Genomic DNA, 17,490 nt, shown 5'->3' with positions numbered 1-17,490 from the left:
AAATTCAACAAAATAGCGGATTTTCATTTGGTACCCTGGGATACCATTTATGTCATCATATGGGAAAGTTTGCTAGAGACTGTATTACATAATATTCTAGCATTCATATGAGCATGATGGATAAGGTTTTGATAGTATGAGAAGTAATAGTTGCGAAAAAAAACCAAAAAAAATTTAGGTATGATAATCATTGAGAAATACTGCTGGTGTGTAAGATGTGAGGAGGCTATGCTGATTTTGTAATGGAGAGTGCAGGAAAAATGGTGAAAAGTATGTTGATTCTCTTAATGCAAATCCACCTGGCATCAGAAATTTGTGTTTGTTGTTAGAAGGGAATAATGTATGATATGAAACTAATTTAATTCTCTTTTTAGACGTGAATTTCTGGTACTGTCAAAGTGGGAATCCTTGCATTATGTATCGTTGGCAAAAGGCTAATTTCAGTGAATTTCTTGTTTATGATAATGTGGATTAGAAAATTTGAGACATGAAATATGCATAAAATCTCTACCGAGGAAAACATGTTTAGAATACATAAAGCTGTCTTACGGCATGGAATAGATGTCTCTGTTCAGTCCCATGCATATCATTTCAGCGGTAGATGACAGATCCTTCGCTCTTCCTAGTGACAGCACAAATCCCAAGAGTCAACTTACACTTATTCATTCACATAGCTATGCAAAGCATGGCATGTTTCAAGGAACTGAGCTTGCAGTCAAATATTTTGTCTGTCAGTCCCTTGCAACATCTTACAATACTTTTAAAACCAGAAATATTTGAGGCTTGAAATTTTCGCGAATTGCCACTGGCTTTCACTGCATACTATAATGTAGACAAGAACTTTCGTTTGCATGTGATATCGCAAATCTTGGCTCTCACAAATCTTGGCTCTCACAAAATATGCGACATTAAAATGCACACAAATTTTTTTGTGGTTACTGAGATAAAAGGGTTAATTGATCAGAAGTATCATTATAGCATATGATTTTGTGGAATTCTGTTGAGTTTGTAGGTATAATGGTCATATTTAACTGACATTTTTCATTACAGTTCATTTTATATGTCATTTGAATATGAATTAATTTGCACTTGATGTTTTATATTCGGTACAACAGTACTAATTCTTGGTTTGCTGGACATGAAGTATACTCAGGAGAAATCTTTTTTGCGTCATAACATATATGTTGTCAACAAATTAGTTCTACACCGATTTGTGGGGGTGTATATTTGATGAAAGAGTGTCTGTTTTCATCATTGTTGGATTATCAGCAGTAGACAAAGATGTGATAGTGTGGGAATTAGAGCTGACATCCAAATGACTTTCAGCCTCCTGCCCTGCTTTCTTTCTTTCTCATAAGATGAGTTAAGTGTACATGAAGTACAATTAAAACATTGCTTTCAAGACACCCCCTCCATAACTGTCTCTTCAACAGCCATTTGATCACTGTTTGAATGGACAGGGTACAATGCAAAGCAACATGCAGATAGGTATAGTGAAGGACAAAGACTGGTGCATGGTCCATGAATACCAAATACTTGCCACATATCAAATCCATTCATGATTGCTGTCTTCAATGTGATTCACGTGTGAATGAATTTGTTCAGTCTCTGAAGTATATCACCCTCTGTGGACAAGTGTATTCTCTTCTTGAGATGAATAAGTTTTTCCATCTTTATACTAAATAAATTCTGTAGAAATTTGTATTGATAATATCTTTGTTGATGGTTTTACTGCCAGTGCTGGATGACAAAGTCAAGTCACATATATGTTAACCAGGAACAGAAAAAGTGAATATTATTTAGAATTATTTAGAATATTTGCAATTGATTGAATCTGAAGCATCAAGAAACAGAACCCGGAAGGAGATTATGTATTGTGGAGTGAAGAGAAGTGCTAGTAATACTCAGCATGCTGCTTAAATGTAGTGAAAATTAGAGGTAAAGGTGGACTTGTAATGCCATTTTTAAGTTGATTTTATTTAAAAGAAAAGCTTTGAAATTGAATGCTGAGAGCATAATATAACCTGAACAAATTCATAATAAAATCAATATCATTGACTTTTAACTGGTTTTGCTTTTATAGCACGTACTCAGTGACTTTTAGTGACATAACAACTTGGTATACTACCTGGAAATGCCAAGAAGTCAACTGTGTATTCTCATTTAGTAGATGCATGGGGAATGCATGCACATCAGCCGTATGTCATAACAGCCTAGCTTGCAGACAACAATTCAGGATTTTAGCTGTTTGTTGCTTTGCTTTAGTGTAAACCCTTCACCACAGCAAAGTGTTCTCCCATGTCATTTTGCAGCAGATATTTTGGCTATCGTACCTAATTTTTTTATCAGTACTTGTATTCAATCATTGTCAGTTTTTTTTTTTTTTTTTGGGGGGGGGGGGGGGGGAGAAGATGCTGTTGTGTTACTACCTGACAGATGATTTGTGCATACGCATGCCCTTCATGACAATCAGGACTGAGCGAAAAGACCAGATACGAAATATCAGGGGTCAGTGAGCCTTACAGACACAGCTGTCTAGGTCTTTGTAAGCCCATCTCCTTGCTGATATGGCAATTACCAGACAAGTAAATCTTAGGTGTAGATCTGGAGTAATGATACTTGCCCTTTATGTGCTTCTGCATTCTTTCTCAGATACAGAGGTTATAGAAGTCACATTCTATACACTATTTGAGGTAGCAAGTGATCTCATGGACTGGAGAATACAGGATGATTACCAGTGTACAATGATTATACATTTGTATGGGCAAAAAGAGGAAAAAAAAAACATTTTCCTGGAGTTTTTATTCGGACTATTTTCACATGTACCAGATGTGCATAATTGGAAACACGAATTTAATGATACATCACTAGAATCATGATTCAAATGATGCATTTTGGCCGTGTGTATGAACATGCAAACTGAATTGGCGGAGGGTAATTTTGATCATGATTCCAATTGTGATTCAGATGATGGTTTGGCGGTGTTTTCGATCACAATTTTCCAGAATTAAGAAACAAAACAGTTGTGTGTATAAAAATTGACCTCCAAATGGTGTTTTGGATGTGGAACTTACGGTGACCTTTCAACCATGTCCACAAAAATGTGTTCCTCAAAAGCTCGCACTGCAGTCAAGTTGCATTAAGCAATTTATTTGAAATTTGGTGTATATAATGATCTATAGGTATAGTTAGGCAAGACCACTTGCAACACCATTAGTGTTGTAAGGCAGATGTTTCATCACTGGATCAAAACACTTTCCCCACAGACAAAGAGCTAAGAATTACCTAAATGTATTTGTAGTTCAAATTCAACTGAAGATTTCATCATGATGTTGGCATCTCCTTGAAGGATAAATGCAGCATTGTAAAAACTTGCCTTGACTACAATATTGCCCAGTCTCAGACTCAGAGAGAATGGAACAAAAATGAGAGACACAGATCCAAGAGCATTGTAAGTTCATGATACATGCCATACTGTCTGTTAAATTCTGATTAAAAAAACAAAACAAAATCAAATGACAGTTAGCCATAATGATGCATGACATCATATCTGCATCTTATTTGCGTTTGGAATATGCAATAAAAAGGGAGTCTCAGGGCATTCTCAGGAGCACTGGCGGAGTAAACAAAGGCATGTTTTTCACTGTATTTGCACATAGGAGCACATGCAGATTTTTAACTGTGATGTACTTACTGGTCTGGGATGATTGGAAATCAATTTATATTGCTACTATTTGTATCAGAAATCCAAATCAAGCAAAAAACAACAAAAAACCCTGGCATTTCCATGTTGTGTACAGTGTTGCACATATGCAGAAACGTTGTGGACGGATGCACACATGTGGACATTTTCAAAGTGCTCATTGTCTGAAACGTAGAAGTTATTTTGAGCATATTAAATCTTGACAAGCACATATGCATACAGGCTGCTGTGCAAGATGGGACTGATTCTTGACCTGATGTATGCTGTGTACCTTCTAAAATTGATTAAATAAATGACACTTGGTGATGGATATATGATAAATAACGTGACGAAATGGCATCTCGATGACTTCATACACCTATAAAGAATATGTGACCGTGCATCACAAAACCAACAAAAAATCGCATGCACTGATTTTGTGTGAGGACTGAATATAGGTGAAATTTGCCAACCTAGCCAATCTTGCAAATCTTCTTCTACATTATGCTAAAGTATGGGGTCATAAAATGAACAGGAAATCGTGTTTTTAGCAGTTTTTCTTGAGCACTTTCTTTTTGTAGAATAGGGTGATTAGGTGTGTCTTAGAGTCCTTTTCATTTCTTAAAAACCCTGTACACAGTCTTCACTTTCTACTTTAGAAAAGATAATGCTACTGCTCTGAAAGTTGGTATTAATCATGGACAAAATGTGTTTAAAGCATGTTCAATTTCAGCTTATCTGATAATCCCTTTATTGTTGTCATTGGTGATTTACATCCTGTTTTTTGTCCCATTCATTGCACAGCTAGCACAGCTTAAAGGGGATGGCTAGTAACCAATCAGTGGGAATCAGTGGGAATGCTGAGGGATGATTGTTCCAATCCTTGTGGGATTATTTAAGAGCGATGGCTCATGTCTCAATCCAGTATTTTATTCGAGCTCGAGTCAAGACTGCATGACTGTCACATACCAGTGCTGATACAGAAACTGACTTTCTCTCCAGTCAACTTCAGAGGAGTTATTCCTCAAGACTGACGCTTAATTTCTTACAAAAACTAGGCATCGTTCATCACCTTACAATAAACTACTTTAAGAACAATAACTGTATTCTATAGTGACCGTAACCAATGACCATTTGTGGTCTGGTCTGGGGACAGACCCCCTATTCAGACGCATGCCATTTTATACCAAAAACTCGATAACGAAACGACGTATAAAGAATCATCGTATAGCCGACAGACCGTTCAGACACTAATTTCGACCGTTCTGGGAAACGTCGTATAGATGTGCAGTTTCCCACTGCGCATGCTGTTATAGTCATGAGTGACAGCTGTGGGGTCACCTTCACTGACCTACGCCAACGTGTAGGTCAGTGGTCACCTTTCATGTACGCTCCCATTAAGCCCCGCCCAGTTATACCGTTCTATGGTCGCCATACGTTCAGACGAACTCGGAATGCTGATTCGTTATCGAGTTCTAGTTCGAAACGATGCTCTGACCGTCGTTTCGCTATACGTCGCTTCGTTATACATTGTTTCGTTAGCGTTCAGACGTGTAAATTCATCATATAGCTATACCGTTTTGGTATAGCTATACCGTTCTAGTATAATTTTTTTTTTGCGTCTGAATGCCCTGAGAGAGTCTGCTTGGGGGTGATAAACTCTATGGGGCTTTTCAGTGGTAAGGGGAAAAGAAGAACCACAGATACGAACAATGTTCTCACTTAATGTGTCCGCCCATAAGACTTGCCCTACCAAACTTTCAAAATTCAAGTGGAGTCCCAATTTGCAATATTTTACTGTATATGTGTGCATGTGTGTTTGTGAGCATTTTTGTCCGTTTATCTAATGTCCAATTTTGAATCATCTTATACATACCATGTCAACCTTCTTATCTTTCTGCTATTCTCCTTTCTTTCTCTCTCTCTCCTTCCTTATGGTTCATCTATCTGAGTTGCAGTGATTCCAGTAGATATCATATTAGTTTAGGCCTACTCTTGTCATGAAAACAGAGTAAATGGGGTATTAAGAGCTATGACAGGGAGATGGAAGCAAATCCTAGCATGTCCTGTGCAGAGAGAGAGAGAGAGAGAGAGAGAGAGGGAAAGAGGTAGAGGGGGCTCTTGTCACATTAGAATTGACATACTTGCTAGCTGGTGGGTAGGCACAACTATATAAGGAAGTAGATACAGTGACAATGCCTGCATGCATTTACTATATGAATGACAGCATATCAAGATAGACACTGGCTGATGCTACATGACTATCACGTCCAGGGGGGATGTTTCATCAACGTTTGTCAGCGCAAAAAGTTGTCATCGCTGACAATCACCATAGTAACAGTCAGTGACCAGAGCATCTTATCCAATCAAAACCAAGGATTTTGCTGAAATTGTCAGCGCTGACAAACATTGATGAAACACCCCCCTGTTCTTTGCCAGTGATTTAGTTTTTACAGAAAATTTGAAGGTGATACTTGACAAAGCTCATCTAAATGCTGTGCATAGACTACTTCATTATTTTGATGCAAGGAAGGGGACAGGGCTGCCATATGGGCTAAAGTAATGGGTGGAGGTAGTGATGATGATATATATCATGCTTGTGATGAAGCCCAATATGAAGTTCAAGTGATCTTGTGTTCTACAAAGTTACAGTGAAGGGATAAGGATAAAATATGTTTCTTTGGATATATTAGGTAGTTATCTGACCTAAATGTTAGATGCATAGGCACTTCTGCATTATTCTCAGGTTATTATTATCATTTTTGTAATATAATTTTTTTTTTTTTTTTGGGGGGGGGGGGGCGGAGGGCACCATCAAGATTAAAAGGTCAATGAATAGTATTTTAAAGCGTAAATCTTTCCTAGCCAAGTGACAAATCATAATAGCGATGATCGTAAGTAATGAGGTAGTGGACGGGTTTCCATATTTTGGAAATGAGGTGCAAAAAGAATGTCAATGACATTGTACTCAAACTGTCATGAAATCTGAAATATAAACCATACCAAGGGATGGGGGTTGAATGTCAACATACAACTGTAATTAATAATTTGTCCATTTATCAGTTCATTTGTTTTTGTTTTGTTTGTTCACTGTATTGTTTTAGTGGCTAGCTGTTGCTGATGGTTGATGACAAGTGTATGAGTCTTGCCACCATGTATCAATTCACAGTACTGATTATTTAAAATATTGATGAAGTAATGAGCCAGTTCATAGTTCCAGTGTGCGCATGAGCAAAAAAAAAAAAAAAAAAAAAAAAAAAAAAGGAAAAAAAAAGGCAATTTCTACCAACAGGCATGAGGGTTTGTAAATTCACTGAGATAATCATCTGTGCCGCAATGGTTATTCATGTTGTCCTTATGAATGGTGCTTGCCAGCACATCCACCTGATAGGAGGCCTGATATTTGGCAAGATTAACGGAAAAAGTTTGCCAGTGCATTCAATGCAAAACAATGAAAAGGATGCTTACCCAAGTGTCATTTATTGACAGACCATTCTGGTCACTTGGTCTATGCAAGTTTTGTTTGAACATGAATTGTTACGTTGGGCAAGTTTATGCATTATGTCACTTTTAAAACAAGTGATGTGCCTAACCAACCGAGAAAAAGAAGAAAGGTCATTTGTACCAATGTGCATGTGAGCTATTATTACAAACTGGCTTATAGCTGATGAATTTACACACCACTTGTTCATTTTTCACTGCCAAGATTAACATTGCCAGTGATCATCAATTACTTTCTTTTTTATTATTTGGCAGGTTGATTTGAGAATTAGATATACTGTTCTCCCATCCATAATCGTTACAGCCATGACTTATAATTTTTTGTTTTGTTTTATTTTGTTATATTTTGTTTTTGTTTTTGTTTTTCTTGGCAAGAATTTTGACACAAGCTTTTTATCTGTCACTCAAAATTATTTCAGTTTCATCAATGATTTAATTGGCTCTCCCAGATCAGTTTTTGTTGATTTTATTGATACAAAAGGGTATTACAATAGGCCTACATGCTTGCTTTTTGTGCAGCATGCATTCATTGACCTTTACTGTATAGTCATAATTTTGATATCACTGGATATAGGAGAAATGTCCTAGACATTTAAAATGTATCACATTTTTTTTATAATGTCTTTGATTATGGAAAATATCTTATCATTTATCATTTACATATTTAGAAGGTAATGACAATTTCAATCAAGTCTTCAACTGCACTTTCCTCACAAGCAAAATATCCATGTTTTATTGTTGTACATATGCTATTTGCTCTATGAGAAATGTGAAAGGTGAATATAGAAAGGGAGAGGGATTGTAACTGAATGGTGTATCTGATATGCTGTTATATTGCTGGAGCTTGGCACAGATTCCTGCTCTCCAGCATTCCCCTGAGCCTATACACGCTACCTCATCGGAGGAATATTTGTGTACAAACTGTTGCCTTGGAAACGGAGCTTGTGAAAGCGCAAGAGATGCAATTGAAAGACTGTTAATTGCATTCATAGTTGCTGACAGTGGTACATCTTGGCTGGGTCTGCCACATTTCTGATCTGTACATTTGATACACTGCAGAGAGTGATACAACTGAATGTGTAAATGCAAAAGCTACACAGTTTGAGTGGGTGTGTGGTCTAAGTGTTCATTGGAGTGTGTGACCTTTGGTGTCCAGTACAGCATAGACCTACTAAATCTATAAGTACAGTGATCTAGAGTCAATATTGTCGTCAGCAGTCAAACGATTTTCCAGTACAGCTTTCTTTTCACTTATTGAATAATGCAGCGTAATGGGTATTGCTTCATAATCTACTTGAATTTCTCCATTTGTATGAGGGGTACCTTAGCAATTACCAGAACATTTCCTACTAGTCTGTAGTAAAGCACAACCATGATCTATCTAAATTTCATATGAAAGACAAAGCAGAGATTTTTTTCTGATAATGTCACAAGCTCATTAAGTTAACCAAAGTAATACAGTATGTATAATCAGTACACCAAGACATAAATTCAATGTCTGTCAGAAGATATAAAAATTTATGCATACATGATTGAATTTGGTTTTGCTTTTCATACTGTATGTCATATTATTACTGCTTTACAAGTACAGAGTATGTGTACAAATTTTAGAGGAATTGCCTTGTTATTGTTTTAATCAAGTTTCGTTTAGATGACAAAATTATTGTCATAACATCGACATATGGATGATGTAATGAAATGATTAAAGTAAAGAAATTCGTGGTTGATTTTGAATTTGAGGCAGTGACTTTGATGTCAGTATTCTGCATTCCAGAAAGTTTACTTGGAGGACAACCAAATAATGACGGAGGAATTTTGCTTGTGCTTCATACAATTCACATTGTGTTTAATCTTGAAACATGCAGTAGAGCCTGCATATACAATACAAATAACATTTGGCATGGACTACTGATAAGCTGTTGTTTTTGTGAGGATTTGATTTTTGCGAATTTTGTAAATCCCTGTTAGACTACAGATTTAACACACGTGAATGTCACCATGCACTAGGTTAATACTTAAGTACACTTTGGATAGCCTCAGTGTCCATTCGCGAAAACAGCATCTGGCGAAATTATCTGTTACACGAAAATCACAGCTTATACAGTATATCTACCACCAAGTTCCCTTCCACATCCACTCGTTTTCCATATTTGTTTTCTACCAGTCAGCATAAAGCTTGCAATTTGTACATACTTAGTACCCTAGGAATGTGGTGGCTAGATGGTATTGTAACAGATCCTTTTATTGGCTATAGTATTTGGAGTATTGAAAAGATTACTGTAAATGCAAAAATAGTCATGGTACATCTGTTTTTGCGAATTTCATGCTGCTTTTGGCTAGTGCGAATTCTAAAATGTGAAAATATTTTTGCAAATTTGTGTGCACATTTTGAGCCAGTTATATCATGCAGCTCTGTGAGCCAATAAATATTGCTACAGTTAGGTTGCCTACAAAATGTGTTTGTACTGTATTCATGAGCGTGCACATGTGTGTATGTGTGTATTAGCAGCTGTCTGTAGGGCCTGTACATTTGAATGAATTGCTTGGGGAGTACTTCAGTGCCATAGTAATGCAGTTCACTACAGTTGATGCTGTGCAGTTGCCTGCACCCCAAGGCTGATTGCAACCCTGGCCCTGCGCCTGGTGATACTTGGCTACTTGTAGTCATTGTTTCTGACAAAATTTGACAGACATTGTAGGAGAAAAAGCCTGCGCCCTCTCCAATAATTTCTTGTTGGTTAAATTCATGTTCAAATATTAAGGCAAATCAGACAGTGCATCAGTTTTCATGTATATGGAAATGCCTAATCAAATTTTGTCTTTTTTTTGGTGAATTGGATGACAACATATACAAGTACACAGTTGTGCAGTGTAAACTCAAGAACCCATGAATATGTCCGACCTTTCATGATGCTCATGAATAAGATAATAAGAAATTTTAAGTCCTTGCAGTGTTGGTGTGTGTACACTACAATTGCACATTGTTTGTTGACAGACCTGTATGATATGAAAGCCTACAGGGATAACAAATAAAGCAGCCAAAATACAAGCTTGAAGTTAATAATGGGAATATCTGTGTAATGGACCTGTTCATTTAGGCACTTAGCTTTTTATTGTATAGCTTCTTGTTCAGATTTAAATCAGCTACAATCATATACTGTAAAAGTTGTTATCAATTAAACATTTTCGCAAGATGCTGTTTTCGTGTTAAATTGACACGAAGACTATCGTAAGTGCACTAATGCCTGCCTGTTAGCAATATTTTTTGCGTGTTGTTAGATTCCCGGCCCAACGCTGATTCGCGAAGTTCACGATAATCAAACCCTTGCGACAATAACAGCTTTTACAGTACCACAAAACCTTTTAAATGCAGTTGTATAAAAGACAAATACAGGGGAGCTTGTTTTTATTTTTTCAAGAGAACTGTGCATGAAGTGGATTAGTGCACCTACATGTACACAGGCAGCTATGGTAAACAAAGCGAAGCAAAGTACCTGTAAACTAGTGGTAAAGAAGAAGCATTTAATGGCATCTTGTCATTCGTTCCCATCATGTTTGTGGAACTCCCATCACATATCAAGTCAGACACGTCATATTATCTGCTAATATGTGGTGCTGAAGCAACTTTATTTTCAGTGTGCTTTTAATGCGTGGTAGTTGAAATGATAGTCTGACTATTAGTAGTAACAACATTAAACATATACTTATATTCTAGCAGATTGAAAATGTAATGGAGAATGATTTTCCCAACATTACTGAACTCGATATCACAAAATACACATATGTGTCTATCAGAATAAACAAGGAAGCAGGACCTGAACAGAGTGTGACGTATAAAAGGCTTTGTGAGAGAGAGAGAGCGAGATAAGGTCGGTAGAGAAGGACAGGAAAAGAAAAACAAGCTTAGAATAGTTTGCTATTGTAATTCACCACCACCAGAACCAGTGGTGGAAGTTGTTGCCATGGCAGCAATGATGTCATCACCGGGCTTATTCCATTGTGTTACCAAGGTGTACGTGGCGGTTCCCAGGGTAATGGCAGGACCAAGTGGTGTTTAGTGAGTTTTAGTGGTAGGAGTATGTCGTGGAGCTATAAGTGCTGGGGTGTGTGCATTTGTATATTTAACATGTGAGACTGAGAATGGAAGGGAAAAATCAGACCCTATTTGGCTTTTATAAGTTGTTTAAAAGCTTAGCTTATGTTCTAAAATTGGGTTGACAAAGGATAATGCCATGGAGATTGTAATTTTGTGATCAATCTATGCATTTTCACTTGACGATTTTACCTCTGATGACACAATCTACAGGGAATTAACATTATAGTAACTAAATCAAATTACTACATCAGTCTTTCTGTGGTACGTTCAGTTTGATGAACTGTGGGATGGATATTTTGTCAAATTTAATTGAGAGTGTCTGTCTCATCATGTGATATATCTTGTAAGAGATATCTGTATGGAGACATCATTGGATTTATGACATTGAACTGCATTTGATTTGCATTATAAGCACTTGCCATGGATAACTGTCAAAACTGACGTACAGAAAGAATGGGATATTTTAGTATTTTGATGTCTTGACTGAAGTGGTCACACAACTCAGGTGAATGGCTGCTTACTGAAACACTGTCTTCTGAAGAGCATGCAGGGCAACTTACAAATGAGCTGGTGATTTGGCACAAAGGCATGAAATATCAACTCTTTGTGAACTTGTCAGTAAAGTATGCAATAATCATAGCAAATCAGTTCATGGATGATACATTAATTTTGGATGAAGGGAAGTACCTGGTAAGTTTTTAGCTCACCTGAGCCCAAGGCTTGAGTAAGCTATTGTATGATCATTCATTGTCTGGTGTATGGCGTTTGTTGTGCATCAAGCAAGCTACGTCTTACATTTTCAGCTTCTCCTTGAAAACCTCTTGACTGATTTTCACCAAACTTTGCAGGTGACATTCCTAAGGTAATGGGATCTCAATACCTAAGTGTCACTTCTTGCCTTAAATCTACTCAAATCATGATGAAACCACAAGTGAATATGGTACTTCGAAACTTTGCAAGACTTTCAAGTACCAAGGCTTTGTTGAGCCAGAATGTGGGGAATGTTTTCTGTGCTCTCAAAAGTGTACAGACATACACGGATGAACAGAAGTACACAAGTGTATATACTAGAGAGAGAGAGAGAGAGAGAGAGAGAGAGAGAGAGAGATACAGGAAGATAGTGTGTGTGTGTGTGGTGTGTGTGTGTGTGTGTGTGTGTGTGTGTGTGTGTGTGTGTGTGTGTAGAGCATTCTGCAGCTGGATCACATTACGGGAAGAATGCCAAGATCGCCAATATGAGCATGAGATAATGGTTATCAACACAGGGTGCTTCATTTAGTGCATCCTTTCTCTAATGCAAGACACTAATCCTCTGATGCTCTGTTGCATCTTACTGTATATTGCAAGTTTAAGGCAGTATGCTCGGATAAAGATGTCAAGTAAGATTGAGCATCACCATGCAGAAATGAGTTTGAATTACCTCTGTTTTGATAGAAAACCATAAAAACAAAAACAAGAAAATCTGAGATATCAGTTTATTGTTCTGCCTGTGCTTTTAGATTGTGTTTTATATATCTAGAATTAGTCGTTGCTTTCTTTATCTAAAGTAGTTCGTACAGATTGATTACACAAGATTATTCTTCAGTTTAAGCGAAGCTGCACTTTATGTATAATAATAATAATAATAATGATAATAATAAAGAATTTATATTGCACAGTTTCTATTAAGCATATATACCCAACTGCAGATAACAATATGATATATATCATAATCAAAGGAAAAACAACAAATAGATTTATAAGAAGGTAACACAGTCAAGATCATACAATATAAATAAATTAAAGGACTAATAGTTACATAATCATAATTCATAGAGGATATCTAATATCTGGGAACCATGCAGAGATGTACTAAACTGTGACTATGGGAAACTTTCCTGAAATAGATGTGTTTTAAGAAGATTTTTTAAACTGTCGATTGACGATGTACATGTCTGATTGAGGGAGGGAGATTATTCCAGAGTCTTGGTGCAGCACTAACAAAAGCACGGTCTCCTGAGGTAATTTTCCTCTTGCAGCGTGGATGACTGAGGAGCATGATGTCATTTGAGCTACGAAGTCTGTAAAACTGGGTTGTTTTTATGATGAGAAGTTCACTGAGATAAGTGGGGGCCAAACCATGAATAACTTTGTGTAGTAGCTTAAACTTAATTCTCTGATGTACTGGGAGCCATTGCACTTCATAAGTAATGGACTTACTTGTGAAAATTTAGAAGAGTTGCAAATGAGTCTGGCACATGTATAAAGGTATTATCACGTATTTGGGCTTTGTCATGGATCTTTTGACATTTTGTTATGAATGTGCTATTTGAATAAACTCTATCTTTGTCTTGTCGTGCATTCTTATCGTAATAGGAAGCCCAAGTGGTGAAATGGGGGGGGGGGGGGGGGAATTGATAGCATAGTTTATGATAGAGGTTTGTGTATTTTTATGTCATATTCACATACATTCTGTGCTGTAATATTCACTTTTACCACTTTGTTATCCTGGCTCTGAAATTGTAAACATTCAACTGCCATTTGTACATCATTCATTTCTGTACCTGTTAATGACTTCACAATATCAATGCAGAAGCTATAACAGAGTGACCATTCAGTGATGTGATTTAACACTGTAGTGTTAGCCTTTTCACAAAGTCTGTGTTGATATTATCAGTCCAGACAGACAGAATACAAACATTGATAAGAGTAATGTATGTGCACTGACCGTAGCCAGGCAGCTACTGCCCAGTCACAGCTTCTATTCATCCCACAGACAGCCCTGTTGTGTTCTATTATTAACTGATGTTATGAATAGACAGTTGTGAAGATGGGAAAACTGTAATCCAAATATGCATGTGTGGTTGGTAAGGAGCAGCATATTTAATTACAATGTACTGCATGTAGGTATATCTGATGTCCTTGTTGTGCTTCACTAAAGATAAAGATTGATTTGATGACAGAGGCATTGTGTGAAAAGTATATTCATTTGTCAGTATTGATATTTACAAGTCTTGGAAATAATTCTTCAAAATTAATTTTTTTCTCTTTCTCTTTTTTTTTTGTCTTTGTACAGTTGGTGACAAGATCCCAGCAGATGTTCGCATTACAAGCATCAAATCAACCACGCTCAGGGTAGACCAGGCTCTCCTGACAGGTAAGTTATCACTTTGTTCTTGAGCAACAGATAATGGCTTTGCAATATGGTCTGTGGTGAATGATAGTAGTGGAGCAAAAAAAAAAAAAGCTAAGAACAAAAAACAGACGAACAAAAAATCAACAACAACAGTGCATCACAGAATTCATGTACACTGTTTACTCACTCTCTGTATATGGCGGCAGGACACAGGTGTCCTAAATGTGTTCATTGATTTTATTTCTGTCTGTCATCAGTCCAGTGTCATTCCTTGTGTGTTGGCCATCATTCATCGTCTATCATAAATGTTATAATCTATTATAAAATGGGTTCAAGAATGTAGCCAATTGGAAGTGCTGAAATGAGTCACGTGTGCGTGCATTATTTTCTTACTAATTGGCGAGTGTAAAAAGCTGAAAAAATTGGTATGGGACCAACGATAGTCCTGGGTCAGAGAAAGTCCGGGGTTAAGAAACACAAGTGTAAAAAGCCCTTATATGCTCTGCTATTATGATTGGATCATGTTTTCATGGCCATTCCTGTATCAATGGATTAATCTGCTAATCTGTTCGTATTCACACAATTTACAATGTGTGTATGGTTTTTGCAATTGAAATTGGATCAAAACCAAAGAGCATGTTCGCAGCTCATGACATGTTTACCTCATTTCACCCAAATGGTGTTCGGTTCTGTAGTGTGTTTTGATGTTGAATGATGCTTTGGCTATCCTGTTGTTAAACCAGTTTATCGTCATTACTTTGCTTCTTCAGGTAGTACACGTTGCTAATGTAGTTAAATGTTTTGCTGTTCTGATTATAGCAAAAGAGTAAGTTACTTATTTTCTTGGAAGCACATCTAAAGATGTCTCAAACTGATCACTCTTTGGGGTTTGAATTCATAAAATGTCCATTGCCACAAACAGTTTGTGCCGGTGTTATTATTATTTTCTTCTTTTTTTGTTGTTGCATATATTAAACTAACACTAATTCATTCGCAGTAAGGGTATATTGGGAATGTTGTGTGGTAGGATCCTCTATTCATATCTGTCACTGCATTGCATGATTGGTTATCAATGTATTTGCATTGTACAGTGTACATTTCTTGATCAGGAAGTTCTTGGGATAGAAACAATAGCATGCCTTGTCAGCAAATTATTTGCACCTGATAAAACGATGTACTCCATCTGCATGTAGTATCATATGAGTGGAATAAAAACAAAAAGAACTATTTATATCTCTTTCAGAGGGTAGTAGTTTCCTTTGCATTGCTATCAGATATTTTGTGGCATTTGTGGAATGTCTTTTAATAAAAATCATCACAGGTTACAGTCTTGAGAACGTGGTGAGCATTGATGAATGAAGTATTCAGTCATTTCAGTTTGGTCATACTTTTATAGTGGGGCAGATACTATGTGAAAAAGATGCTCACATCCGGCGGAAAGTATGAAATTTTGCATACAGGGGTATTTTGGGGCGCTGATTTCAAAAATTGCCGGATCCAAGAGATCTGGCCACGGGGTCGGCCGCCATTTTGAATTCCAATATGGCCGCCGTCAGTGATCCCTATCTTCAGTTCTGAATGACATAAGCCATTGGAATTTGATACATAAAAGCATGGTAATATGATGACTTCAATAACAGACTTACTTGATATGTCTGACAAGCTGCACGGCAGCTACATGTAATTTGAATTTTTATACATAGTTGCCATATTAGAGTGTTAAAAATCTCTATCTCGGGTTTGTAAATTAGGCTACCTGATTGAGCGCGCGTTTGTAACTGATTGAGTGCACGCTGCTGTATTTACATTGTGACGTCAGTGAAAGGTGCATTATTTTTCCTTTTTGCTGCACTTTTTGACATACCCGTGAATGTTAGTCGTGGTGTTTGTCTTCGTAGCCACATTGGAATTCAAAATAGCAGGCATTGCGTTTGTCAGATACATCACATTAGTTAATATTTCAACTCAGTATGTTAAAATACTTGTTCACACCTAATTTCAGCATCACTCACCACTTAGAAATCGAGATAGGGATTTTGAATATTTCGCCGTGGCGGCCATATTGGAATTCAAAATGACGGCCATTTGATGTTTGTCAGACACTTCAAGTCAATCTGTCATCAAATTCAGTATGTCAAAATGCTCATTGTGTACCAAATTTTGGTGCCACAGGTCATTCAGAACCGAAGATAGGGATCTTTAAATTTGTTTTGTGATGGCGGCCATATTGGAATTCAAAATGGTGGTCGACCCCGTGGTCAGATCTCTTTGACCCGGCAATATTTGAAATCAGCGCCCCAAAATACCCCTACATGCAAAATTTCATACTTTCCGCCGGATGTGAGCATCTCGACCAAATTTTGTTACATATCTGCCCTACTATTAAGTTTACTTCAGGTGATGCTCTTGGTTGATATAGACTTTTTGACAATGTTTTGTTTGTGTTATTGTTAAAAATACCAACTACTGAGTTATTTTGGGAATAGACTATAAAATGAGATCTTGATAAGTGTGCCATACCTCTTTGCTCTGCATTGGATCATACCATGCTTGTCACAAAAACTTATGAAATAGGGCATAGAGAAGAGGGAAACAGCCCCTGATTTGTTGGTTCTCAACAAAAATAAATGCTGGTGTAATGGTTATGGGTTTGATATTGGTAATTGAATAGAATCTCAAGGTTTATAAACTAGGTACACTGTCTGCAATCTCCATGAGTACTGTACAACTTAAAATGAGTAAAAGACAAGGATTAAAGATAGATATATGGGTAGGTGGATTAATGGATGATAGACAGTTAAGTGAGGACGGAGCATAAGTATGAGGGGTTGAAAACAATTGGGGTGAAATAATTGCTTTTGAAAGGATGGTGTTTGTCATTAAAGATATGTATGTGTGTGTGTTTTTAGCATGATGTACATATCTATGTTTGACCTTTCCATTTTCCTGTACTTCAGGTGAGTCTGTCAGTGTCATGAAATATGTGGAGGCTATTCCAGACCCACGGGCTGTCAACCAGGATAAGAAGAACGTCCTCTTCTCAGTAAGTCATGAATTTTGCTTGGCTGTTGTTGTTTGTTGATTCATTCCATAACT

General features: G+C 37.0%; 1 protein-coding gene across 3 annotated transcripts in view; it reads left to right on the top strand.

Moving 5' to 3' along the window:
* The window catches only part of LOC139730523 (calcium-transporting ATPase sarcoplasmic/endoplasmic reticulum type-like), an 81,962-nt gene that overhangs the window by 26,756 nt on the left and 37,716 nt on the right, over positions 1-17,490 (top strand). For all 3 annotated transcript variants that reach the window (XM_071641375.1, XM_071641374.1, XM_071641373.1), the window contains 2 exons: positions 14,335-14,415; positions 17,352-17,437. In XM_071641375.1, the coding sequence (XP_071497476.1) occupies positions 14,335-14,415; positions 17,352-17,437 (167 nt within the window). The remainder of the gene's footprint in view (positions 1-14,334; positions 14,416-17,351; positions 17,438-17,490) is intronic.

Source organism: Diadema antillarum, unplaced genomic scaffold, assembly GCF_040938485.1.
Source record: "Diadema antillarum isolate AM-2024a unplaced genomic scaffold, OU_Dant_1.0 seq00000320_RagTag, whole genome shotgun sequence".
NCBI lineage: Eukaryota > Metazoa > Echinodermata > Echinoidea > Diadematoida > Diadematidae > Diadema > Diadema antillarum.
The sequence above is the reverse complement of the archived record's forward strand: the minus strand, read 5'-3'. Positions and strand labels throughout refer to the sequence as shown.